Consider the following 27,249-nt stretch of genomic DNA (forward strand, 5'->3'; position numbering starts at 1 on the left):
GCGACATTGGGGAAGTGACGCGCTGGCGGAAGTGTGCTGGGGATGAGGGCAGGCGGCGGGGTTGATGGTGAGTGGGAAAGTTATGGAAGTTGGATTTTAATCAGGGATTTGTCTCGGCGGGATTGTCCCCCCCCGCCCCGCCCCGCCCCGGGGGAGAGAGCGCTCGGCACCGCGCCTTCCCCAACCCGGCTCCCGCCCAGTGAAACGGAGCTTGTCCGAGAGTCCGAGCTTCCTCAATTCAGGTGGAACTGGGGGGAGGGGAGGGAGGGGCTGGGGCTCGGGGGGGGGGAGGGGCTGGGCGGGGGGAAGAGGGGGCTGGGGGGGGGGGGGAGGGGCTGGGCGGGGGGAAGAGGGGGCTGGGGGGGGGGTGTGGGAGGGGGGCTGGGGGGGGGTGTGGGAGGGGGGCTGGGGGGGGGTGTGGGGGGGGCTGGGGGGGGTGTGGGAGGGAGGAGAGGGGCTGGGGGGAGGGGGGCGGAGAGGGGCTGGGGGGAGGGGGGCTGGGTGTGGGGGGGCGGAGAGGGGCTGGGTGTGGGGGGGCGGAGAGGGGCTGGGGGGGGAGGGGGGCTGGGTGTGGGGGGGCGGAGAGGGGCTGGGGGGGGAGGGGGGCTGGGTGTGGGGGGGCGGAGAGGAGCTGGTTGTGGGGGGGTGGAGAGGGGCTGGGGGGAGGGGGGCTGGGTGTGGGGGGGAGGGGGGCTGGGTGTGGGGGGGCGGAGAGGGGCTGGGGGGGGAGGGGGGCTGGGTGTGGGGGGGCGGAGAGGAGCTGGTTGTGGGGGGGCGGAGAGGGGCTGGGGGGAGGGGGGCTGGGTGTGGGGGGGAGGGGGGCTGGGTGTGGGGGGGCGGAGGGGCTGGGGGGAGGATGGCTGGGTGTGGGGGGGGCGGAGAGGGGCTGGGTGTGGGGGGGCGGAGAGGGGCTGGGGGGGGAGGGGGGCTGGGTGTGGGGGGGTGGAGAGGGGCTGGGGGGAGGGGGGCTGGGTGTGGGGGGGCGGAGGGGCTGGGGGGAGGATGGCTGGGTGTGGGGGGGGCGGAGAGGGGCTGGGTGTGGGGGGGGGAGGGGGGCTGGGTGTGGGGGGGAGGAGAGGGGCTGGGTGTGGGGGGGCGGCGAGGGGCTGGGTGTGGGGGGGCGGCGGGGGAGGAGAGGGAATGGAGTCTGGGGGTGGGTTGGGGAGAGGGTTAGGGTAGCCCTCACCTGGATAGGGACAGTGTGAGGGTCAGTTTGGGGGCAGTACTGGCGAGGTGAGGTTGGCATGTTCTTTTCACTGTGTCATTGATTGTTGGATAATATTTTCCTGGGGAAATCTTATAGAAACCCAGGTCAGGGCTTACATACATAACTCAACACTATCTGTTATAAACACCAGACATCACACACACACGCAGCAAGCCACGAGATAAAGGCAAGGCATCGCGGGGAGCAACAAGGGTTGGACGTGAGCCGAAAGAAAAGTGGCAGAGCACAAAGAAAAGGGGATATGTCCCCTCTGTCTGACCCCAAAACTCACACTCACTCGCGCACACTCACTCGCGCACACTCACTCATCCATAGCTTTTGTATCTGCGAATAGAGAGAAACTATTTCTGCTGGGTGGGGAGTCTCGGACTGAGGCACAGTGTTGGATATTTTGAAAAAGAACTTTCAGGAGTGAAGTTCCTGAAAGAGATGCTAGATCGATTGTTCACCTTGAATCTGAAATTAAACAGATTAGTGCTGCCTGAGTGTGTGTTGGTGGCCGGTTCATTTGTGGCTTTCAAAGAAGAATTGGATAAACACTTGAAAGGGGAAACATTGGTAGGTTTACAGGGAAAGGACTGGTGAGTGGAGCTCTTGCAGCGAGCTGGCATCACGGGCTGAATAGTCTTCTGTGGCGAAACCATTCTTTCAAGGGAGGTGGGGCCATCGGTTGTATGCGTGGTGTATAGAGTTATGTCAAAAATCAGCAACTAGCTCATTTAAATGGCAGAACAGGCTTGAGATGCTGAATAGTCTCCTGTTGCACTCATTCTTTGTATTTCCTTAGGTATTGATATTTATAGTGTTAATATATTAATATTTAACAATAAGACTAATTTTTATTACATTAGAATAAATGGAACTTTATTCTAGTGATGATGTGGAGATACTGGGGGGGCGGGCACAGTAAGAAGTCTTAACACCAGGTTAAAGTCCAAGAGATTTATTTGGTATCACGAGCTTTTGGAGCACTGCTCCTTCATGAGGTGACTCACCTGATGAAGGAGCAACGCTCCGAAAGTTTGAGATTCCAAATAAACCTGTTGGACTTTAACCTGGTGTTGTGAGACTTCTTGGTTTATTGGAGCGAGCGAGATTGCTGTGGTCGATTAGATATCAACCCAGTTGCACTTGTTTGCAGCTGGATCCTATTGTTCAAACAACTGTTATTTTCACCATGTTTGGAATGAAGTGTTTGGGCTGTCCTCGTTTTAAACTGAAATAAGACTCGCTCCATTCAGTGAAGTTGACAGTTTTTACAGAAAAACATTTGACAGGATTTCTGCTTGGGTTCATCGATGTGGAATGATTACATGTTGCTGAATGTATCGCAATTAAAATAGTTTGCCTGTGTGTATAGGCCGGAACCTGCCATGGAGGAAGTTGGAAATGTTGGTTGATGAAGTCATGCAATTCTGAGGAAACGCAAATAGAATGTAAAGGAAGGCGAGGGAACCAGTTCTAGAATTAGGATCTGTTAAGGCAGCACGGTGGTTAACACTGCTGCCTCTCAGCACCAGGGACCCGGGTTCGATTCCAGCCTCGGGTGACTGTGTGTGCAGTCTGCATGCTTAAAATTTTAAAGTTTATTAGTCACAAGACTTGCATTAACACTGCAATGAAGTTACTGTGAAATTCCCCTAGTCGCCACAGTCCGGCACCTGTTTGGGTCAATGCACCCTAACCAGCACGTCTTTCAGAATGTGGGAGGGAACTGGAGCACCCGGAGGAATCCCACGGGGAGAATGTGCAAATTCCACACACAGTGACCCAAGCCAGGAATCGAACCTGGGACCCTGGTGCTGCGAAGCAGCAGTGTTAACCACTATGCTACCGCGCCACCCCGTGTCTGTGTGGGTTTCCTCCAGGTGCTCCGGTTTCCTCCCACAGTCCAAAGATGTGCGGTTTAGGTGGATTGGCCATGCTAAATTGCTCCTTAGTGTCCAAAATTAGGTGGATTAGCCATTATAAATGCACAGGGTTATGGGGAGAGGGGAGGGCCTGGGTTGGATTTTCTTTCCAAGAGTCAGTGCAGACTTGACAGGCCGAATGGCCTCTTACTGCACGGTAGTGATTCTATAAATCGAAGTGTTACCCAATTCTGAAATGTATTAAAAGTCTTGCATATTGTCCAGCCTTGAGTGTTACACTACCTTTCATAGTTGTTCTGTTTCAGTTTGTTGGTAACAGTGTGTGCTTTGATTCTCCCAAAGCCCAAGGGCAATTTACTGATCTGGCTGTTGCAATGCGGCTTATATTTGGTGTGTTGTATCCAATATAATATTATCTGAGTATTTTTTTAGGGCAACAAGGGATTAAGTCGGCAGAGAGAGATGGCTGTCGGACAAGCAGTTCTTTATCTCTCCTTCCTTGCTGCTGAGTTCATGATCTCAGTTACAGTGAGACAGCCCCGGACACAGTTACTGGCTGCAGTTACTCCCTGGTCTAAAGCGGCCAGTGAGGAAGGAAGAAGGACAGTATGATGCGGAATTCACATCCAAGTTTAATGAGAAGTTTGTTTTCTGCTGAAGGATTTCCAACAGTTGTTCAATCCGGTCCTTGCAGTGAAAGGCCAAAGAGGAACGGGTGTAAATTCAGGTAGCACCTTCCCCATCCTCCGGGTAGGCCTGAAACATTTCCCAATCGCCCAGTTACCTTTTGCAAGCAGTGTTGTAAAGTGGCCAAATTCTGCAGCCAGTTTGTACGCAGTAGGACCCTGTCGAAAGCATGATTCATTAATCTGCATTTGCTTCCTGGTGATGTTGATTGAGAGATGAACTTTGGACTGTGGGAGAATTTTTAATTCATTTGTGGGGCACGGGCGTCGCTGGCTGGGTCAGCATTTACTGCCCATCCCTCGTTGCCTGAGGGGAGTCGAGTATCAACCACATTGCTGTGGCTCTGGAGTCACATAAAGGCCAGACCAAGTAAGGGTGGCAGATTTCCATCCCTAATGGACATACGTGAGTTGGTCTGTTCAGATAGTGCTGCGCAGAGCTGAGGCTTGTGCTGGGGGGCTGTGGGGGCTCGTATCCGGGGCTGTGGGGGCTCGTATCCGGGGCTGTGGGGGCTCGTATCCGGGGCTGTGGGGGCTCGTATCCGGGGCTGTGGGGGCTCGTATCCGGGGCTGTGGGGGCTCGTATCCGGGGCTGTGGGGGCTCGTATCCGGGGCTGTGGGGGCTCGTATCCGGGGCTGTGGGGGCTCGTATCCGGGGCTGTGGGGGCTCGTATCCGGGGCTGTGGGGGCTCGTATCCGGGGCTGTGGGGGCTCGTATCCGGGGCTGTGGGGGCTCGTATCCGGGGCTGTGGGGGCTCGTATCCGGGGCTGTGGGGGCTCGTATCCGGGGCTGTGGGGGCTCGTATCCGGGGCTGTGGGGGCTCGTATCCGGGGCTGTGGGGGCTCGTATCCGGGGCTGTGGGGGCTCGTATCCGGGGCTGTGGGGGCTCGTACCCGGGGCTGTGGGGGCTCGTACCCGGGGCTGTGGGGGCTCGTACCCGGGGCTGTGGGGGCTCGTACCCGGGGCTGTGGGGGCTCGTACCCGGGGCTGTGGGTGGCTGGTGGTAACTGAGTCTGGAGATTGTGTTTAAAATGCTGTGTTAATCTCTGGTAATGTGGATTATGATTCGGATTGCTGGTTTGGTTGATGTGGCTGAAAGGCCAATGTTTAGACAGCAGCATTGGCGATGTCGGGGCACTGTGAGCACTGTGTCAAGTTACTGGGCAGGTGCCTTTACAATAGGGAACGTCCGGTTTGTGTGAACCCACTGTTTCCTGAAGCCTCCCAGTTTTCTATTGTGCTGTGACTTCCGGAGCTAACAGTTCCCGAAAGCTCCAGTGCCTGCATCCTGCTGGAAAACCGGAGCGTCCCTCCTGCAAACAAGAAGCTGAACGTTTCGGACTTGCTGCAGAATGTAATCGAGGCAGGAGCCATGTTATCACAGCGGGAAGTCTCAGTGGGCGAGGTGCTGCTGTTTTCCTCCACTCACCTTATTACAAACTCTGTGTCCGATCAGCCACTCGTCGTTGTTCAGAGTTCAGCAAGTTTGGTCTATAAGATGGTGGCACTCCTACTGATCCACAGCTCATCTCTGCCCGTTCGCGCCATTGTCGGGCGTGTGAGGACGGGGAGGGGGCATTGTCGGGCGTGTGAGGACGGGGGGGGCATTGAGCGTGAGAGGACGGGGGGGGGCATTGTCGAGCGTGTGAGAACGGGGGGTGGGGGGGCATTGTCAGGCAAGTAAGGGCGGGGGAGGGGGTGGAATTGTCAGTCGTGGCTCAGTGAGTAATACTCCCAACTCTGAACCAGAAGGTTGTGGGTTCAAGTCCCACTCCAGAGGCGAGAGCACGGAAGCTGACACTGCGGGGAAGTACAGAGAGAGTGCTGCACTGTCAGAGAGGCTGTCTTTGAGCTAAACCATTGAAACAGGACACTGTCCACTCAGATGGGTGTAAAAGATCCCATGGCATTACTCTGAAACAGAGCAGCGTGGCCATTTCTGGTGTCCTGGCCGATATTCCTCCCTCAATCAACACCACAAAAACAGATAATCTGGTGCCATGCTAAATTCTCCCTCAGTGTTACCCGAACAGGCGCCAGAGTGTGGCGACTGGGGGATTTTCACAGTAACTTCATTGCAGTGTTAATGTAAGCCTACTTGTGACACTAATAAATAAAGTTGATCACATCGCTGTTTGTGGGAGCTTGCTGTGCATAAATTGGTTGCTCCGTTATAGCAGCGAACACCCTTCGTTGGCAGTAAAGTGTACAGGATTATCCTGAGGTTGTGCAAAGTGCTATACACAAATCCTTCCCTCTCTAACTGAGCCATGCTGTGTTTTGCAGGAAGAGAGAATGTCCGGAGAAAGTGCGGTGAGTCCCGTGCCCGCAGCGTCAACCCGCACCACCTCTTTCAAAGGGGCGAGTCCCAGCTCCAAGTATGTCAAGCTGAACGTGGGCGGCGCTCTGTACTACACCACCATGCAGACCCTCACCAAGCAGGACACCATGCTGAAGGCCATGTTCAGTGGCAGGATGGAGGTGCTGACAGACAGTGAAGGTAATTCGAGTTTCACCAGGCCAGTGACTGTCGCACCTGTACAAGCCGGCCCCAGAGAAAGACTTAATAGGCTGCAGCACTCTGCTCAACGAGAGAGAGAGAGAAGACCGATAGAGGACTTCAGGGTTAGGAAAGGGTTAATGTCGTCGATGCAGAGATTGTTTCCACTTGTGGGGACGACCAGAACTGGGGGGGGGGGGGGGGGCATAAACCTAAGATAGTCACTCATAAAAACCATCGGGGAATTCCAGAGAAACTTTACCCAGGGAGTGGTGAGAATGTGAAACTCGCTACCGCAGGGTAGCAGTGAGGGGGAGGCCGGGGTTGGAAGGCTAAGGGGGTTGGGGAGGAGGGAGGGCAGGAGAAAGAGGTAGAAGGAGGGAGGGAAAAGAGAGGGATACAACAGTGAATGACTGGCAAAAGAGAGGAAGGGGGAGTCACAGGACAGGAGCCACTCCCCTCCTGTGTTGCTTTGTCACTCTTTCTCCAGGTCATTCAGGGGGGGAAATATTGCCGTGTGGTAATTGCTCTGTAACCATTTGGAATGATGGAAAACATTGCCTTATTTGTTCAGGAAATTTAAAAGCTCCCACTGCATTTCTGCAACAAATTCCTTGGCTCCCAGCCTGATGTGATTCACATAAAGCCACTTGGCTTGTTTTTCCCCCTCTCTCTCTCTCACCAAATCCAGATATCTGCATGCCTGAAATATTTGAGTGAGAAAATAGCACCAACCCTTCTAAAAGGGATGCAAAGTACTGAATAGCTCTCAGTAATCCGCTACAGGACTCGAGCCACGCACTGGCAGTCATAGAATTAAGAGTTGTTCAGATTTTAATTACTGGCAGCCGCTGCTCAGTTGGCAACAGCCTCACTTCTCGAGTCCGTTGGTCGTAGATTCAAGTTATCCTCGGGCGTCTTCAGGGTCAATATCGAGGCTGACATTCCAGTGCAGTCGTGAGGGAATGCGACACTGCTGAACTCAGTGTCAAAGTGAGATCCCGTCTGCTCTAAGGTGGCTGATTAGGATCCCGTGGCATTATTATGAAAGAGCAGTGAAGCTGATCTCTATCCCGGCTAGTATTTACACCTTCGTCAATGTCACAAAAATAGATCATAGAATCAGACCGTGCAAAAGAGGCCCTTCGGCCCATCGAGTCTGCACCGACACGTGAGAAGCACCTGACCTCCCACCTCATCCCATTTTACCAGCACTTGGCCCATAGCCTTGAATGTTATGATGTGCCAAGTGCTCAACAGGGAATCTTTTAAGGGATGTGAGGTATCCCGTCTCCGCCACCCTCCCAGGCAGCGCATTCCAGACCGTCACCACCCTCTGGGTAAAAACGCTTCGCCCCTCATTCCCCCCCTGGGGTAATAAAGGTCTCGGTAGGTTTGGAAGGCGTTGCCAAAGGAGTCTTGGTGAATTGCTGCAGTGCACCTTGTAAATGGTACACACTGTTGGCAGTGGAAGGAGTGAATGTTTGTGGAAGGGGTGCCAATCAAGCAGGGGCTGCTTTACCCTGGATAGTGTTGAACTTCTTGAGTGTTGTTGAAGCTGGATTCATCCAGGCAAGTGGGGAGAATTTCCACAGAAATTCCCTGTTGAGCAGAGGTGGACAGATTCTGGAGAGACACAGGAGGTGAATTACTTACTCAGAATTCCCAGCCTCTGACCTGCTCTTGTGACCGCAGTGTTTATATGGCTATATCTATCTATTTATGGAAGATAGACTGTCAAATCACTGCATAGTTCATGTTCACTTCAGTCAGTTCTGAAATTGTGGCAATGCCACGCCACCAGTACTTTACCTGTGGATGGATCAGCTGTTGGTTTTTCCAGTGTTCAGTTGTGATATGAAGAGTCCGACAGCAACAGCCGGTTTCACCAGAAGGACAGCGCTCTCCGCAAGTAAATGCTGCAAGGGAGCAGTGCACAAAGGGTTAACTTAGACCCGTGGCTGCAGGAGAAAAGCAGCTCAAGGGACCCACAGACTTTACTTACTGCAGACAGGAATAGTGGAAAATAGCCAGCTTGGTGTGAGAAATACTGGAATTTTAATAATGGGGGAAATAATTCTGGGGAAAGGAACAACCTAGGAATTAGGAGCGGGAGTAGGCAATTCAGCCCTCCGAATCTACTCCGCCATTTTATATAGTCATGGCTGATCTCCATCTCATCCCAGCTCCACTTCCCTGCCTTTTCCCCACAGCCCTTCATCCCGCTGGAGCCACAGGATTGATCCGCTTTCAGATCAGCAAAAGAGCCGGAGTGTCTAAACAATTTATCTTATTTATTTGTGTCACAAGCAGGCTTACATTAACACTGCAGTGAAGCTACTGTGACAATCCCCTAGCCGTCACACTCCGACCCCTGTTCGGGTTACACTGAGGGAGAATTTAGCACAGTCAATGCGCCCTAACCAGCACGTCTTTCAGACTGTGGGAGGAAACCGGAGCACCTGGAGGAAACTCGTGCAGACACGGGGAGAGCGTGCAAACTCCGCACAGACAGTGAACCCAAGCCGGGAATTGAACCCGGGTCCCCGGCGCTGTGAGGCAGCAGTGCTGACCACTGTGTCACCGTGCCGCCCCCTTCTTGCAGACTCGATGGGCTCAAGGGCCTCCTGTGCACTGTAGGATTCTGTGATTCCGTGCTTGTTTGCTCTCGAGCTTCCATGCAGTTTCTCGGGTTAATGGTGAAAAGATTCCTCTTGGGACCTTTTAGTCTTCCTGGCTCTGAATTACAGTGGGATTGCGTGGACTTAATCTTTCTGCCCAGTCCCAGGCTAGAATGGACAATTGCGGACTGAAAGTTTTTTATTTTGCATGCTTGCCATTTCCTGTTGTTCAGTTCAATGGGACACAGTGTGTGTGAGAGGTTGGCAATGCTCCCACCTCCTGGTCGCCAAGATCCAGGTTCGACTCCCAGTGCAGGGATCGGTCGCACAAATCCAACCTGGCACTGTGGTGCTGCACTGCGGGGAGGGGTGGGGTGTTTGCACTGTAAGATGAGACGTTAAACTGGGGGCTCCATCCACCCGCTTGTTGGATGTAAAAGATCGCACAGTGCTGTTTCGGAGAGAAGCGTGGGGCCATATCAGCAAAACATCGCAGAATAAAAGCTGTCATTATCACATTGCTGTTTGTGGGAGCTTGCTGTGCGCACATTGGCTGCCATGTTTCCTACATTACAGCAGTGACTAGACTTCATTGGCTGTAAGGTGCTTTGAGACGGCTGGCAGTCGCAGAAGGCAACATGAGTGCAAGTCTTCCTGAGGTCACGTCATTCCTGTTCAGTGCTGGAGTTCCCACTTTGCACTGCCTCTAGATTCCTCCTGAGGGCAGTGCTGAGCACACTCAATTCCAGTGGGACAGCTGCTCCACCTAGAGGAGCTTTGGTGCTAAAAGAGCTGTTTGCAAAATCACTTTTTTAATGCAGGGGGAATAGTGAGTGACAGCTAAGATGGCAGGCATGTTAGAATAATTGAATCCTTACAGTGCAGAAGGAGGCCATTCGGCCCACCGAGAGTCTGCACCAACTCTCTGACAGAGCAACTTACCCAGGCCCAGCCCCCCCCTCCCCGTAACCCCACACATTTACAATGGCAAATTCATCAAACCTACACATCCCGGGACACCAAGGGGCAATTTAGCAAGGCCAATCCACCTAACCTTCACATCTTTAGACTGTGGGAGGAAACCCACGCAGACACAGGAGAATGTGCAGACTCCGCACAGACAGTCACCCAAGCCAGAATTGAACCCAGGTCCCCGGCACTGTGAGGCAGCAGTGCTAACTTCTGTTCACATTGGAGATGTAAGCTCTGCAGATTTCTACAGTTCCCCCTCACCTTTTCTGATTCTCATATTAGTCACACAGCTATGAAGAGCTGTTAAGTATGTGCAACTGGTACTCCAGCCAAGAAGGAGAGGCAGCCTATATGAGTTAACTGTGGGCTTATCACACAACCCCTTCATGTCTCTTTTCAGAGTAGAATTAGGGACAGCCCGTGGCTCTAGTGTAGGAAGCAGGGCTGACAACTAAAAGATACTTAGAGCTGAGATGAAAAGGTCTCCAGCTGAGTTGAGCACACTTAACTCGACAGGTAACTTGTCCAAATAATCGCCGTGTAAACGCGATGATCTGTCTCTCAGCAGAAAGATATCAGTCAGGGAAATCACTGCTTAAAAACTAATCGACTAAGACTTTTCATTGGAAGGAAACGCGGCCATCATCAGCGACTAAATATTAACCTTCCACTAATGAAACAATGGAATATTGTGGATGCTGGAAATCTGAAATAAAAACAGGAAATGTTGGAAAATCACAGCAAGAGTCGCAGCGTCTGTGGAGAGAGAAACAGAGCTGAAGTTTCAGGCTATAATGCCCTTCCGTCAGCTGCTGATATGTCAACTTGTTAGTTCCTCCCCCCCCCAGATTATCCCCCCGATACCCCCTGACCTGCTGAATACTTTCCAGCGTTTTCTGCTTTTTGTAACTTGACTATTTTAGTATCAGTTCCCACAAGGAGCCACGGTGGAGAGTTCTTCCAGGCTCCTCTCTCGCCACCCCACCCCGAATTGATTTTGAATGCGCCCACATGGGCGCGGCAATCAGAGGCGGGGGTGGGGTGGGGTTGGGTTGGGGGGGGTGGTGTGGGGTGGGGGGTGCTCACGGAGGTGAGGAAAGCATCAAAGATCGAGCTGATGGCTGAGATGAGAATGTAAACCTTTCCTGTCCTTGCAGGCTGGATCCTAATTGACCGTTGCGGAAAGCATTTTGGTGCAGTTCTGAACTACCTGCGTGATGGCGCAGTTCCCCTCCCAGAGACCAATCGCGAAATTGAGGAACTTTTGGCCGAGGCAAAGTACTACCTAGTCCAAGGGCTGGTGGAGGAGTGCCAAGCAGCCCTTCAGGTAAATCCACCCTCACCGTCTTCCCTAGATCCCCTCGTCAGCGGTAATGGGCTATCCTCGCAGCATCTTCCTCTTAACTCCCTCAGACTTCATCAGCCAGGGCATTGATATTAAAAATTGACAAGTCATGTTGCAGCTTTATAGAACCTTAGTGAGGCCACACTTGGAATATAGTGTTCTATTCTGTTCGCCACACCACCAGAAGGATGTGGAGGCTTTGGAGAGGGTACAGAAAAGATTTACCAGGATGTTGCCTGGTATGGAGGGCATTAGCTATGAGGAGAGGTTGGAGAAACTTGGTTTGTTCTCACTGGAGCGATGGAGGTTGAGGGGAGACCTGATAGAAGTCTACAAGATTATGAGAGGCATGGACAGAGTGGATAGTCAGAAGCTTTTTCCCAGGGTGGAAGAGTCAATTACTAGGGGGCACAGGTTTAAGGTGCGAGGGGCAAGGTTTAAAGGAGATGTATGAGGCAGATTTTTTACACAGAGGGTGGTGGGCGCCTGGAACTCATTGCCAGGGGAGGTAGTGGAAGCAGATACAATAGTGACTTTTCTGGGGCGTCCTGACAAGTACATGAATAGGATGGGAATAGAGGGATATGGTCCCCGGAAGCGTAGGGGGTTTTAGTTAAGTCGGGCAGCATGGTCGGTGCAGGCTTGGAGGGCCAAAGGGCCTGTTACTGTGCTATAATTTTCTTTGTTTGTAGTAGCTTCAAGCACACAATCTATTTGATCCCCAAACTACCAGACTAGCAGCCTTCCCTTTATAACAACTAGTTTCCTCATCGATTCCAGTCTCATTGCTCCAATTGTGAAGGTTTTCTTTGATGGAGAAGCTGTTTCCACTGGCAGGGGAGGGAGGATGGGGGGCAGAGGGGAGATTCAGCAGATTTCTCTGTGCAGTGAGCTGTTATGTTACAGAATGCTCTCAATGTGTGGTGGAAGCAGATTCAATGAAAAGGAAATGGATAAATACTTGAAAATGGAAAAACCTCCGATGGAATCTTGCATGTTACAGAAGTGATGAGTATCCGACTTAAAACTTGGAGGTGATGAGCAATAGGCTGAAAGAGAGGAAGCAGCGGTTATTAGCTCGGGTGTCTTACTTGCTGAGGTGATGGATTAAATGAAGAGCCCCAGAAATACTGCAATATTTAATTTACATAAAGGGCTTAGATTCCGAAGCTTAAGGGAATTGGTTACATTGATAAATCACTCTTGGGACACAGGGACCCAACAACCTTCTTTTCCTAAGTTTCCGTGTCTATGCATTATATTAATTTCCATCAGCTGTACAGTTCTGCCGACTTGAAAGCATTGTCACTTCCCCCACCTATTAGAACAAAGAAAAGTACAGCACAGGAACAGGCCCTTTGGCCCTCCAAGCCTGTGCTGATCATGATGCCCTAACTAAACTTAAAAAAACTTTTGCCCTTACTCGGTCCGTATCCCTCTATTCCCTCCCTATTCACGTACCCAATCTGATTCCTCTTAAATGTTGCTAATCTGCCTGCTTCCACCACCTCCTCTGGCAGTGCGTTCCAGGCACCCACCACTCTCTGCGTGAAAAACTTCCCCCGCACATCTCCCTTAAACCTTCCCCCTCTCACCTTGAACCCGTGCCCCCTTATAATTGACACTTCCATCCTGGGAAAAAGCCTCTGACTATCCACCCTGTCTCTGCCTCTCATAATTTTGTAGACCTCTATCAGGTCTCCCCTCTGCCTCCGTCTTTCCAGTGTAAGATTTATTACGGTTTACTATTTAACCAATTTCCAACCGGTCATGAATGATCTGCGCTTCATTTCCATTCACCCATCTTCAATCCGTAACTCTTGATAACCTAACAAAAATCTACCAATCTTTAAGGGCAGCACAGTGGTTAGCACTGCTGCTTCACAGCGCCAGGGACCCGGGTTCAGTTCCCGGCTTGGGTCACTGTGCAGAGTCTGCACGTTCTCGCTGTGTCTGCATGGGTTTCTTCCGGGTGCTCCAGTTTCCACCCGAAAGACGTGCTGGTTAGGGTGCATTGACCATGCTAAATTCTCCCTCAGTGTACCCGAACAGGCGCCGGAGTGTGGCGACTAGGGGATTTTCACAGTAACTTCATTGCAGTGTTAATGTAAGCCTACTTGTGACACTAATAAGTAAACTTTAAACCTTGAAAACCTCGAGCGATCCCCAGCATCCACATTGGGAAAAGGGAATTCCGGATTTCTGCTCCCCTGTGTGAAGAAGTATTTCCTGATTTCCTGAATGGTCCAACTTTCATTTCAAGAGTTTAACATCTCACCAGAGTTTATCTCACTGAATCTCTTTACAATATAAATGTTCTCCATTAGGTCAACACCCAGCCATCAAAATTCAGAGAAATACGAGCCAAGTTCAAGACTTCATAATTTAATCCCTATAGCCCCAATATTATTCTGGGGTTTTGCATTGAACAAATGGATGAGGGGGCGAGGGGGGCATAATTAATGGTGTTTAACTATCTTGGGAACTGCTGAAAAGAGATCTTGGAATGATTGTAAATTCAATATTGTACCCAGACATTGGAGGCCAGCCATCAACAAGTAGGTATATTTATTCATCACTTTTAACTGTAGGAACCACCACAAAACACCTTCCAAATTGGCCAACCACAGAGGGGGAGATTGGTAGGATCATAGAATCCTGACAGTGCAAAAGGAGGTCATTCGGCCCATCAGGTCTGCACCGACCACAATCCCAACCAGGCCCTATCCCCGCAACCCCACATATTTATCCTGCTAATCCCCCTGACACTAGGGTTAACCTAGCACGGCCAATCAACCTGACCTGCACATCTTTGGAGTGTGGGAGGAAACCGGAGCACCTGGAGGAAACCCACGCAGACATGGGGAGAACGTGCAAACTCCGCACAGACAGTGACCCGAGGCCGGGATTGAACCTGGGTCCCTGGGGCTGTGAGGCAGCAGTGCTAACCACCGTGCCGATGATTAGGAGGGGTGAGCAGAAGCTTGGTGCTGGGCTTTGTGACGTCAGCTTCCACAATTCCATGGACCTGCCTGATTGTCACAACTTGGAATCTTTTCCAATGCCGATTACTGAGCACTTATTGAAATTATGATGGATAAAGTAAGCTGTGCTTTCAATGTTATTTTTAAAAAAATGTTTGAAAAATGTTTTTGGGTTGGAAATATTTGCGATTTCTGAGATCTTTGTGCTTGTTTTACAGCAGAAAGAAACCTATGAGCCTTTCTGTAAAGTTCCTGTCATCACATCTAACAAGGAGGAACAGCGATTAATAGCCACTTCCAATAAGGTTAGAGCAATCAAAGGGTGTGTCACTCAGGTCGCTGACATCTGTGATGTATCGTCAATCCCCCACCACCACCCAACCGCCAAATGTGTCGTCCCCTTTCACTGTTAGACATGGAAATCCCAGTATTTCTCTCTATCCAGTGTGGGTATTAAGTCATGCCCAAGTGAAGCAGAGCTCGATGGAGACTGAACTCCAACCTGCCGGAGTCCATCAGCATGAGTGTGAATGTTTCCATTTCCCACCCTGAACCTTGCGTGGCACTGCCAGTTTGAGCCAATGCCTAGACTCGTCTATGCAATTTACCTCTAAGAATTAGATTCAGACTGTCCAGATTAGTTTAACATTGGATCTTTAGTGCAACTCAGAGAGAGATTTCTTTGGACTTGATCAGTGTGACGTTACCCAAAACCATGGACCGTATAGAATCATAGAATCCTACAGTACAGAAGGAGGTCATTCAGCACATCGAGTCTGCACCGACCACAATCCCACCCAGGCCCTATCCCCATAACCCCTTGCATTTACCCTAGCCAGTCTCCCTGACACTAAGGGGCAATTTAGCACGGCCAATCCACCTAACCCTCTCATCTTTGGAGTGTGGGAGGAAACCAGAGCACCCGGAGGAAACCCACACAGACACGGGGTGAATGTGCAAACTCCACACAGACCATGACCCAAGGCGGGAATCAAGCCTGTATCCCTGGCATTGAGTCAGCAGTGCTAGCCACTGTGCCACATGGGCACAGTAGTATTTTAATTAATTACCACTAGTTCTCCTTCGCATCATGAAACCACAACTAGTTGATATTCTTTTCTCTCTACAGCCTGCAGTTAAGCTGTTGTACAACAGAAGCAACAACAAATATTCATACACCAGGTAAGTGAAGACCATCTGATCTGTGCCAAGTGCTGTCTTAGTCTTTCAGCAAATGCAGTGACGCTCTTGCAATGTCCTAGTGAGTGGAATATGAGGCAACTGTCGATTAAAAGGTTCAAATACTCAGTGTTGCAGAGGGAGCATGGTGATTCAGTTGGCTTCGATATCCTGAGACTAGGGTGGGAAAATATCAGTCGTAGCTTGCATTCCTGATCATTATCCAGTAACTCCCCTTCTGGGCAGGGAACACGTCCGAGCAGCAGGAAGGGGCAGCATGTCTTTCAAGATAAAAAGTTGAATTTCATGTGACACCTTCAAAATAAAACATCCCAAGGCAAATGGCATGTTGGCCTTCATTGCAAGAGGTTTTGAGTACAGGAGCAGGGATGTGTTGTTGCAATTATACAGGGCCTTGGTGAGGCCACACCTAGAGTATTGTGTGCAGTTTTGGTCTCCTTTTCTGAGGAAGGATGCTCTTGCTCTCGAGGGAGTGCAGCGCAGGTTTATCAGGCTGATTCCGGGGATGGCGGACTGATGTATGAGGAGAGATTGACTCGGTTAGGATTGTTTTCGCTGGAGTTCAGACGCATTGGGAGGGGGGGCGGAAGAGTCTCATAGAGACTTATAAAATTCTAACAGGTCTAGACAAGGGTAGATGTAGGGAGGATGTTTCCGATGGTGGGAGTTTCCAGAACCAAGGGTCATAGTCTGAGGATTCGGGACAGACCATTTAGGATGGAGATGAGACATTTCTTCACCCAAAGAGTGGCGAGCCTGTGGAATTCATTACCACAGGAAGTAGTTGATGCCAAAACATTGAATGTATTCAAGAGGTGGCTGGATATAGCACTTGGGGTGAATGGGATCAAAGGTTATGGGGAGAAAGCAGGATTAGGCTATTGAGTTGGACAATCAGCCATGATTGTGATAAATGACGGAGCAGGCTCGAAGGGCCAAATGGTGGCCTCCTATCTTCTGTTTCTATGTTTCACAGGAGTGTTATCAAACGAAGCGTGATAGCGGACCACGTGAGATTTTGGGGCTAGTGACCAAAATCAAAATTTGCCACCCAGTCTCAAAAGGGGTATTGGGACAAATGGTTAAAAACAAATGAAGCAGGCTTTCAGGAATGTCTTAAAGCCACGGTGGCACAATGGTTAGCACTGCTGCCTCACAGTCCGAGGGACCCGGGTTCAATTCCGGCCTCGGGTCACTGTCTGTGCAGAGTTTGCACATTCTCCCCGTGTCTGCGTGGGTTTCCCCCAGATGCTCCGGCTTCCTCCCACAGTCCAAAGATGTGTGGTTTAGGTAGATTGGCTGTGCTAAGTTGCTCCTTAGTATCCCAAAATGTGTAGATTAGCCGAGCAAGTACATGGGGTTAAGGGGATAGGGTTTGGGTAGGATGCTGTTTTGGGGAGTCAGTGCAGGCCGAATGGCCTCCTCCTCCACGGTACAGATTCTATGATTCTGTGAAGAGGGGTAAAGAGTTGGAGAGATTTGGGGAGGAAATTCCAGAGTTCAGAACCTTTAGCTACAGATATAAGAAAGAAGCATTAGACTTTATTTATATATCCTTGTCACAAACTTAGAATTTCCCAAAGGTTTGATGCCCATTGAAATTCCAAAGCTGCTGTGTCAGAAAAATGGTGTATTTTTGTTGACTGCTAATCATGTATATCATTGGTACTGGGTCCTTGGTACCAGGGGTGAAAACTCTCGTTTCTGATCGACTCGTTAATGTGTTTCCAATTGCTGGCCGTACCATTGAAGTTTTCTCTTTATACTTCCAGCAACTCGGATGATAACATGCTGAAGAACATCGAGCTGTTTGACAAGTTGTCGCTGCGCTTCAATGGCCGAGTGCTTTTCATTAAGGACGTGCTGGGCGACGAGATCTGCTGCTGGTCCTTTTATGGGCAGGGCCGGAAGATCGCCGAGGTGTGCTGCACCTCCATAGTGTATGCAACAGAGAAGAAGCAGACCAAGGTGGGCTTTTAACATGGAGGCTGAGCTGGCCTTTTGGTCACTGACATACCTGTAACCCGGGCACGGGTTCTTCCATTGACCATAGAGGTTTACAGCATGGAAACAGGCCCTTCGGCCCAACTTGTCCATGCCGCCCTTTTTTTTTTAAACTATTAAGTTAGTCCCAAATGCCAGCGTTTGGCCCATATCCCTCTATACCCATCTTACCCATGTAACGGTCTAAATGCTTTTCAAAAGACAAAATTGTACCCGCCTCTACGACTACTTCTGGCAGCTTGTTCCAGACACTCACCACCCTCTGAAAAAATTGCCCCTCTGGACACTTTTGTATCTCTCATCTCTCGCCTTAAACCTATGCCCTCTAGTTTTGGACTTCCCTAGCTTTGGGAAAAGATATTGACTATCTACCTTATCTATGCCCCTCATTATTTTATAGATTTCTAGAAGATTACGCCTCAGTCTCCTATGCTTCAGGGAAAATAGTCCCAGTCTATCCAGCCTTTCCTTATAACTCAAACCATCAAGTCCCGGTAGCATCCTAGTAAATCTTTTCTGCGCTCTTTCCAGTTTAATAATATCCTTTCTATAATAGGGTGACCAGAACTTTACATTGGCCTTACCAATGTCTTGTACAACTTCAACAAGACGTCCCAACTCCTGTCTTCAATGTTCTGACCGATGAAACCAAGCATGCTGAATGCCGCCTTCACCACTCTGTCCACCTGTGACTCCACTTTCAATGAGCTATGAATCTCTTTGTTCTATAACTCTCCCCAACACCCTACATGGGACGAACAAAAAAAAACTTGGGTTTGTACAGCATCTTTCACCACCACTAGAAGTCTCAAAAGTGCTTTACAGCCAATGAAGTATTTTTGATGTGTAATCTCCATTGTAGTGTTGGAATAATGGCACCGATTTGCACACAGCAAACTCCCACAAACAGCAATGCGTCAATGGCCAGCTACAGAGGGTTTTTCTTTGATGCTGGCTGTGAGATAAATGGCCTAGTGGTGTTATCACCAGAATATTAACCCAGAAACTCAGCTAATGTTCTGGGGGACCCGGGTTCAAATCCCGCCACGACAGATGGTGGAATTTGAATTTAATTTTAAAAATCTGGAATTAAAAGTCTATTGATGACCATGAAACCATTGTCGATTGTCAGGGGAAAAAAGCATCTGGTTCACTAATGTTCTTTCGGGGAGGAAATCTGCTGCCCTTACCTGGTCTGGCCTACATGTGATTCCAGAGCCACAGCAATGTGGTTGGCTCTCGACTGCCCTCTGAACAAGGATAACTAGGGATGGGTAATAAATGCTGGCCCAGCCAGTGACGTCCGTGTGCCAGGAATGAATTTAAAAAGTGTTGACCAGGATACTGGGGAGAATTCCTCTGCCCTCTTTCAAAATTGTACCTTGGGATCTTTTAAGTCCACCCATGCAGGAAGATGAATCCTTAGTTTAGAGTCTTGCCTGAAAGATGTTGTCTCAAAGTGCAGCATTCTCTCAGTCCTGCCTCCCGAGCGTCGTTGGCCCTTGAATTTTCTGCTCTCGGTCCTCGACCTCCTAACGCAGGTGAAATGCCACCAGCTGAGTCACAGCTGACACTAAATGAATGGTCCTGGACTGTCCTTCAGTTATGTGAGCTGCAGTCTCTGTGACCTTGGGCTGCAATTGCAGAAAACTCAATCCATTTCCTTTATTGTTTTAATGAGCTGTAAAACCTATTTTACATTTTTTGTAATATTTTCATCCGAGCATTTCCAAAATGCTATTGAGCGAGCAGCATTCTAACAAGCGGTTCAGTGTGAATGAGGTAATTGCTGTTTCCAGCGGCAGTATACAGCGTGATCGGGCAAAATGGAATAGCTTGTTTTGCTAATACTGCCTATCACCACCTTCGAGCAATCTAAAACACTTCACAGTGCATGAAGCTCTTTCTGGAGTACACTCACTGTTGTAATGGGAAGAAACAAGGCAGCAGATTTGCAAAGGTCCCACAGACAGCAATCCAGTTCAGTGATGCTGGTTGGGGGAGGTCTTCATAGAAAATCATAGAATCCCTACAATGCAGAAGGAGGCCTTTCGGCCCATTGAGTCGACACTGACCCCAATCCCACCCAGCCCCTATCCCTGTAACCCTTCATATTTACCCTGCTAATCCCCCCGACACTCGGGTCAATTTAGCATGGCCAATCAACCTAACCCGCACATCTTTGGACTGTGGGAGGAAAGCGGAGCACCTGGAGGAAACCCACGCAGACACGGGGAGGATGTGCAAACTCCACACAGATGGTGACCTGAGGCTGGAATTGATCCAGGTCCCTGGCGCTGTGAGGCATCAGTGCTAACCGCTGTGCCACCGTGCCGCCCCCATCTTATGGTGCATCCCTACATCTGGGCTAAGTCCCTGGGTTCAAGTCCCACCTCAGGACTTGGGTGGTGCCACTCATAAGATGGCCAAACTGGTTGCGAATCCTCTCACCTGTCTTCAGGTGTATTGGGAAGAGTGGGAGAGTTTCCTGGTCAGCTATTGTGCAGAAGGCAGTGGCAAAACACGGCGGTACTTTGCCAAAACTCACGGATCAATCACCAAAGCCCTCTTGGCGGCACGGTCCCCAAAGGGAGAGGTTGAGGGATAAATATCGATCAGGAAAGTGGAGAACGGCCCACGCTCCTTTTGGAGCAGTCCCATCCCGTGGGATCTTTTTTGCATCCCTCCCCTCGAGAGGAAAAATGGGGTCCCAACCTAACGTCTCGTTCAGAGTGCAGCATTTCCTCAACACTGCACTGGAGTGTCAGCCCAGATAAATGTGCAGAGTGAAGCTTCAATCCATGACCTGATTCAGAGCTACTGCTGCCCACGACTGGCATCAGACAGCAATGTTCCTCGGTGGTGTTAGTGCGATAATTAATATTCTGCCACCAGCTCTTACTTGGCTAGTTCTTTCCGCAGAGAGAGGGAGGCTAGATTTTTTGTTTTCATGAAGCAAGATATTGTCAGAATGGCCGTGGATATTTAGATGCAAGTGTAATAGAGAATGATGGTGCGATTACAGGGCAAATGCACTCACTCAAAAGACCTGCAATCACAAAGTGCAGCTGTAACGCTCGAGTGGTTTTATCACCTGAACACTCCGATTCCATCATATTTTGCAATTACTCTGGAGCGGAGGTGCCTCCTGGCACCAACTGAACTGCAGGATTTATGACTGTGGTGTGCAATTATAAAACCTGTGTTTAACTCTTCAGTGGAAAAATAACATGGCCGCTGTACATGGCTGCTCTTGTTAGAAATGTCTGAATTTTTATCCACGTGGAGGGAGCACGTGGAGAGGGAGTTTGTTCATTCTACGTTACATTGTATGTCCCATGTGATAAAGGTTCAGTCATTTCACAAGCACGGTACAAGAAGGGTTCTTTACTGATACCCCTGTTTCATCCTCACCATCACTCTGACACAGTCCTTGTTGGTCTCCGCTCTCTCTCCCCCTGCCCCTCCCCCCACACACACACACACACACACACACACTGCAATTCATTCTGGAATCTGGGACCTGCATCAAGAGCACAGTCCTGTGCGTCCATCATCTCAGTACATGCTCCCTGCACCTGACACACTTGACCTATAGCCTGTAAAGTCCATGTCCGTGTCCCAGCTAGGCCTTGCTCCAGCCTACCTCTTGTGATCCCCTCTGAACGTGAAAGCTCCACTCTTCCTGCTCTGGTCTGCTGCACCTCCCTCTATACACTGCCACTACCTGAGCCTACGGTCCCTCTGGGCTCTGCACCGTGATACACCTTTGTAACCTCTTTGTTTTTTTAAAAGTTTATTTATTAGTGTTGCAAGCAGGCTTACATTAACACTGCAATGAAGTTCCTGTGAAAATCCCCCAGGGTATAGAGAAAGATCAGCTTAATATAAGGTGGGTCCATTCAAAAGTCTGATGGCTTCTAGAAGGTGCTACATCAAAGGTTACTGTGGAAAATAAAGTTACAGTTTATTAGTTACAAGTAGAAATACATTAACACTGCAATAAAGTTGCTGTGAAAATCCCCTAATTGCCACTCTCCAGCACCTGTTCAGGTACACTGAGGGAAAATTTAGCATGGCAAATGTACCTAACCAGCACTTCTTTCGGACTGTAGGAGGAAACCAGAGCACCCGGAGGAAACCCACGCAGACACGGGGAGAACGTGCGGATTCCACCCAGGCAGTGACCCAAGCAGGGAATTGAACCCGGGTCCCTGGAGCTGAGAGGCAGCAGTGCTTACCACTGTGCCACCGTGCTGCCCACGTTACCCATTTCCCACCATTATAAAACCAGTGAGCTTCCCCCCCAGAGTCCTGTTTGATGTCCAATTTGTCCAAATGCAATACTTTGCAATACTCTGACATGAAAGCATTTTTAATGTAACTTCCTCCTCCCTGTCCCTCCCCCACTCCACCAACCTTCACTTCAGTGCAATTAGTGAGACTAGTTCACAATCTTGCTCCTTAGCTTCCGTATAGGCGGTGGTGGTAACTAGTTGGTGGAACATACATTAGGAGAGTCTTCCTGCAACCTCAGATGTGGGGAAGCAACTGTCCTGCAATTGGCTGAGCGTCGTAGGAAATTTAGTGCGAAGCCCTGTCCTGCCACAGTGCTGTAACCTCTTTTTCTAATTTTCCGTGCTGCCTCGTATGTTAAATTGCACTAATTTATTATTAAAGCTCTGCAGTTTGAAGCTTTATTGGAAGGTTTCTTGGCTGGTGACCAGTGCTTGTATAATCGATAGTTTAAATTGTGTTGCTGTAAAATCCTGTTCAACATGATAGCATGTCACATTAATCAGGAGCTTACTCACTGAGAGAGACATCCAGGCAGCTGAAGGACTGGAGAGGGCGGTAAAATTATTTAAACTCAACAATCCGCTTTTGACTGCATTCTCATATTGTGTAGGAAGGTCGGGTTAGGTGAACTCTAACAAAGGTGTTTCAAGTGATGTAACCAGGAAATGTTGGAACTGCGTAACAAGTTAATTCACATTGGGGTTGGCCCCATCCAGACATCAGCTTGTGTTCCAGTTTGATGCCATGCTGCCCCTTTTCTGTTTCACCCCACATTTACAGTGTTTCTTCTGTACGGTTGAGAGATGTTAGACTCTCTCCCCTCTCGGTGGGCAGATTAGATCCCACGCCTGAATTCCAAGAAGAACAAAGATGTTCTTTTTTGGTGTCCTGGCCAACGTTTACCCACATCCAACATCACAAATTCATTATCTTATTGCTGTTTGTTGGACCTTGCAATCGGCATTTCCCAGGGTAAAAGTAAAGTCGCTATAGTCCCAGGTGACCCGAGGCTGCTATCCCCTCGTACAACAGTGACTACACTTCAGAAGCACCTCGATTTACTCTTAACCTCTTGGAGCCGGAGATCATCAAGTGCTGTAGAAATACAAATCTTTCCATTTTTACCGATTGAAGTCCCAGTTTTCAGAGGGGAGGCGATGGCCTAGTGATGTTATCACAAGACTGTTAACTCAGAAACTCAGCTAATGTTCTGGGGACCCGGGTTCGAATCCCGCCACAGCAGGTGGTGGAATTTGAATTCAATTAAAAATATCTGGAATTAAGAATCTACTGATGATCATGAAAGTATTGTCAGAAAAACCCATCTGGTTCACTCGTGTCCTTTAGGGAAGGAAATCTGCCGTCCTTACCTGGTCTGGCCTACATGTGACTCCAGAGCCACAGCAATCTGGTTGATTCTCGACTGCCCTCGGGCAACTAGGGATGGGCAATAAATGCTGGCCAACCAGCGACACCCATGTCCCACGAATGAATAAAAAAAAAGACCTCGCGGCAGCTGGTGGGCTAACCAATAGAGGATTCTGACTGAGCTGGTAATTACCCTGGGAGTAAAGCTGTGTCAGTTCATGAGTGAGGAAAGTGTACTGAGTCTGTGCTGTCGGATTACCTGTTTGAATTGACAAAGTTTGATGTGCAGCGTTGAGATGTGGATTGATGATTTGTCTCTCCTGCAGGTTGAGTTCCCCGAAGCCCGAATCTACGAAGAGACTCTGAATATTTTATTGTACGAGACCCAGGATGGACGCGGACCAGACAACGCCCTGCTGGAGGCGACCGGAGGAGCGGCGGGGCGATCTCACCACCTGGAGGAGGAGGAGGAACGGGAGAGGATCGAGCGGGTTCGGAGGATTCACATCAAACGCCCAGATGATCGATCACACCTACACCAGTGAGGCTTCTTGGCTTCCGTTCGGCCGAGTCTCGGCATAGATCCAACTTCTGATCCTTCGTCCATGTCCCCCCCGGAGAGAGAGAGAGATCGTTGTCACGTAATGGGGTTTGATAATAGTGAATGGGTTCAAGCCAATCGATAAATCTCAGCCAGACTGAGGAACTCCTGATGACATGGAAAGCCAAAGTATGGCCATATCCTTACACACAGCAAACTCTAGTTTAGATATTGCGATTGCACGGTTAAATTCTAACCTTTAAAAGCTGCCCTGATTATTGGTGAAGAGGCAATTCCGCCTTTTCTCTTTTTAAATTGTATAGAATATGTTCAACTATTACTCTTCTCAGACAATGTCACTGCACAATTAAGTTATTTTCATTGTTTCTCTGCAAGTTACTCTTTCGATCATGATAGACCCAATTGGTTGATCAGAACTAACTGAAAATGGTGGTGGTGTACGGCAGGTTAACCAGTAGCTGAGAGAAATGTTCTTGTATGGCGTCTTCATGTGAAACAGTGGCCTGATTCCTTTTCTTTCGAACAATGCTAACCCTGCTGTGTGTTTTCCAGGAATTTCTCACTGCTGTTTCGGTCTGGGCTAATTGGTGTTGCCAAGTCAGTCGCAGCCGAACAAAAATTCACTTCCGTCCCTATCAAGTTATATTCCTCGTTTTTTTTTTTCTCCACGGCATAGTAGACTTAGCTTTTCTGTTTTAGACACTAGCTCCCCGATTCATCCAAACAACTCGGAAGCCCTTGTTGTAGTCCTTGCATTCCATCGCAACCCTAGAAGGATGTAACCCGTTGCTTTTCTGACTAAGATTTGCCAAGTGTTGCGATTGATTTCCTCGATCCTTCCTTGCCGATCAGAAGAGGGCTTTTTCTTTTCATTCCCGGTCATGATCGGCCTGTAGCACTCCTCTCCCTTCCCAGTGTTTCCCTCGGGCCTGTTCCAGTTTCTGCTTTTCGCCGTGCCGGCGTCCAATTTGACTCCTGAGCTGCCACATGGCAGCAAACGGGAAGAGGTTTATGGATACCTCTCCCAACAATGGATGATGGAAAGGCTGACTGTATTGTCACGTTGCTCACAGGGATGCCCTTGTGCTGTCCAATGGATTTTTCTTGGACCCCTTTGGATTTATCTCCACCCCACACGCATGAGGCCATGATTCACTGCGTACTGATGTCAGCAGGGACAGAATGTGTCTTCAGTTTTCCTGACTTTCAAATGTACGTCTGATTTTTTTTTTTTGGCCAAGTCGGAGCGGGCCCCTGTTCCTGATCGAAGTGGATACCAGAACAAGTGTAATTTTGAAAAATTACCGCTCCTGCTGGCCCAGATTTTGACCATGCTTTAAGAAGTTGGTCATTACGTTGATCGTCTAATTCCATAATGGCGCAACCCTACTAACTCCCTCCCTTCCCCGCCCCAGCCACTACACTCCACCACCCAAAATGCCCGAGATAGGAATCGAATATTACAAAGAGGATCTTGTTATTTTTATCTTGTTTGTTTTCCATTTGAAGCATATCCTGCAGTTGAGGTAGTGCTGGTTTTGAGTTTGGAAGTCTGGGTGGGCAGATTGAAGATGTCACGGCTGAGGGAGGTCCCAGTGCTATACGGCAGTGTAGATGGTGATGTGCCTACCCCTTGTTAGAGATATTCTATTGAACGACCTGAAGAAATTCCCTCTGGAGGTAACGCAATAAGACAGTAATTGTTACCGAGCGAAAAGCGTTCTGGTGTAAGGCCTCCTTTGTCTTGAATCCAAACTGCATTACCGTTCAGACCACTCAGCGTTTAGGAGTTAACATTTTGTTTTTCTGCTGGTCAGGTGCAATAGCTGACCAGCTAAGTAAAATAATTGGCCAAATCGTGGACAGTGGTTAGCACTGCTGCCTCACAGCGCCAGGGACCCAGGTTCGATTCCAGCCGCTGGTGACAGTGTGCGGAGTCTGCATGTTCTCCCCGAGTCTGCGTGGGTTTCCTCCGGGTGCTCCAGTTTCCTCCCAGCCTCCAAAGATGTGCGAGTTGGGTGAATTGGTCATGTTAAATTGCTCCTTAGTGTCCCAAGATGTGTAAGTCAGGGGGAATAGTGGGGTAAATACGTGGAGTTATGGGGATAGAGCCTGGGTAATATGCTCTGGTGGATCAATGCAGACTCGATGGGCCGAATGTCGTCCCCCAGCACTGTGGGGATTCTGTGAAAGCGGTGCTGGAAATACTCACGGTTTGGCAGCATTTGTGGAGAGAAAAACAGTTGACACTTCCAGTCGAATATGACTCAGAATTCCTACATAAGCATTCTCCAAGTTCTCAATAAACCCAATACTGGTGCAGAAATCTGTGAGATGCCATGAATCAGCCTAATTCCTTAAGGGCATTGGAAGGTAACATCAGCCTCCAGTACAGAGCAGATTAATTACACCAGTCTGAATCTAGATGAACAATCATTAAGTTTTAATTCTCTGACCTAAATTTTAGCTGATGAACTATTTGCTCAACATCACATTGTGAGGGGACAATGGAAGAAAGATTGAGAATTTACCTGTAATTAGTCACAAGGCGATAAACGGCCTGTATTATTCATCACTGTATGATTATATATACTTTGAACTTATTGATGAAAACAGTTACCCTGGTGCTAGTTTTTCACTCCATTGAATCAGCATTTTAACATCAGATTACGTTTAACCTATAGAATAGAAACTCTAGTCTGATCAAGGTGATCAGGGATTATTATGACTGGTACATCTGATGGGAAACTGCAGCTAACCAGTAATTAGGACCAATGCCTTCCTGTTAATCAAACACCAGCGTTTTCTCTCGCTACTACTTGGGATTTTTCTTGGGCAAATTAGCAACTCTTTGGGAGCGAAAGCACTACAAGTGCAACAAGTGTTGACATAAAACGTGAAAACGTGTGAACTCAGGCAGCTGCCGTTGCAGAGCCCCTGCGCAGAGACTTTCTCAGCTAGTAAATTTCAGTCAGTCCCGTGTTACCATTGCGTTCACGTCTTTACAGAAAAACTGACTTTTCTAGTCTCTACAGCCTGAACCCACTCCACCTCGAGTCCTCCAGCTTTGTGTACTTAAAATTGAAAGTAACACCCATGTATCTGCTTAACCGTGACTGCACATTGAAGGCAGAACCTCAGGGGCGACACGGTGGCACAGTGGTTAGCACTGCTGCCTGACAGCACCAAGGACCCGGGTTCAATTCCGGCCTCAGGTCACTGTCTGTGTGCAGTCTGCACGTTCTCCCCGTGTCTGCGTGGGTTTCCTCCGGGTGCTCCAGTTTACTCCCACACTCAAAAGATGTGCGGGTTAGGTTGATTGGCCATGCTAAATTGACCCTAGTGTCAGGGGATTAGCGGGGTAAATATATGGGGTTACGGGGATAGGGCCTGTTTGGGATTGTGGTTGGTGCAAGCTTGATGGGCCGAATGGCCTCCTACATTGTAGGGATTCTGTTCTCTGAACTTACCTCATGCCCTTGCATATTGTATCCGATCAATCTTCTATAGTGCTTCCTGTTGACTTGTATAAATTTCTGGCTACCAGCAGATTCACCTCCTCCCAAGTGTTAACTTAGCTTGGTGAGGACACAAGGTTGTGAATTTGA

General features: G+C 49.3%; 1 protein-coding gene across 2 annotated transcripts; it reads left to right on the plus strand.

Moving 5' to 3' along the window:
* kctd10 (potassium channel tetramerization domain containing 10) lies at positions 1-26,250 on the plus strand. Of its 2 annotated transcripts, none has more exons than XM_078227272.1 (7): positions 1-67; positions 6,073-6,286; positions 11,037-11,206; positions 14,430-14,513; positions 15,338-15,390; positions 17,181-17,376; positions 23,406-23,752. In XM_078227272.1, the coding sequence occupies exons 1-7, from the start codon at positions 65-67 to the stop codon at positions 23,622-23,624; spliced, it is 939 nt and encodes a 312-aa protein (XP_078083398.1). In that variant the 5' UTR covers positions 1-64; the 3' UTR covers positions 23,625-23,752. The 2 variants fall into 2 exon arrangements, with proteins under 2 accessions (XP_078083398.1, XP_078083399.1); XM_078227273.1 differs by having other exon boundaries at positions 22-67; positions 14,427-14,513; positions 23,406-26,250.
* The last annotated feature ends 999 nt before the right edge of the window (positions 26,251-27,249 follow it).

Source organism: Mustelus asterias, chromosome 13, assembly GCF_964213995.1.
Source record: "Mustelus asterias chromosome 13, sMusAst1.hap1.1, whole genome shotgun sequence".
Classification (NCBI taxonomy): domain Eukaryota; kingdom Metazoa; phylum Chordata; class Chondrichthyes; order Carcharhiniformes; family Triakidae; genus Mustelus; species Mustelus asterias.

Excerpts from the sequence above, each read along its gene's own strand:
- kctd10 (XM_078227273.1), top strand. Across the intron at positions 11,207-14,426 it reads AGTGCCAAGCAGCCCTTCAG|CAGAAAGAAACCTATGAGCC; the intron begins GTAAATCCACCC and ends CTTGTTTTACAG. Across the intron at positions 15,391-17,180 it reads AACAAATATTCATACACCAG|CAACTCGGATGATAACATGC; the intron begins GTAAGTGAAGAC and ends TTATACTTCCAG.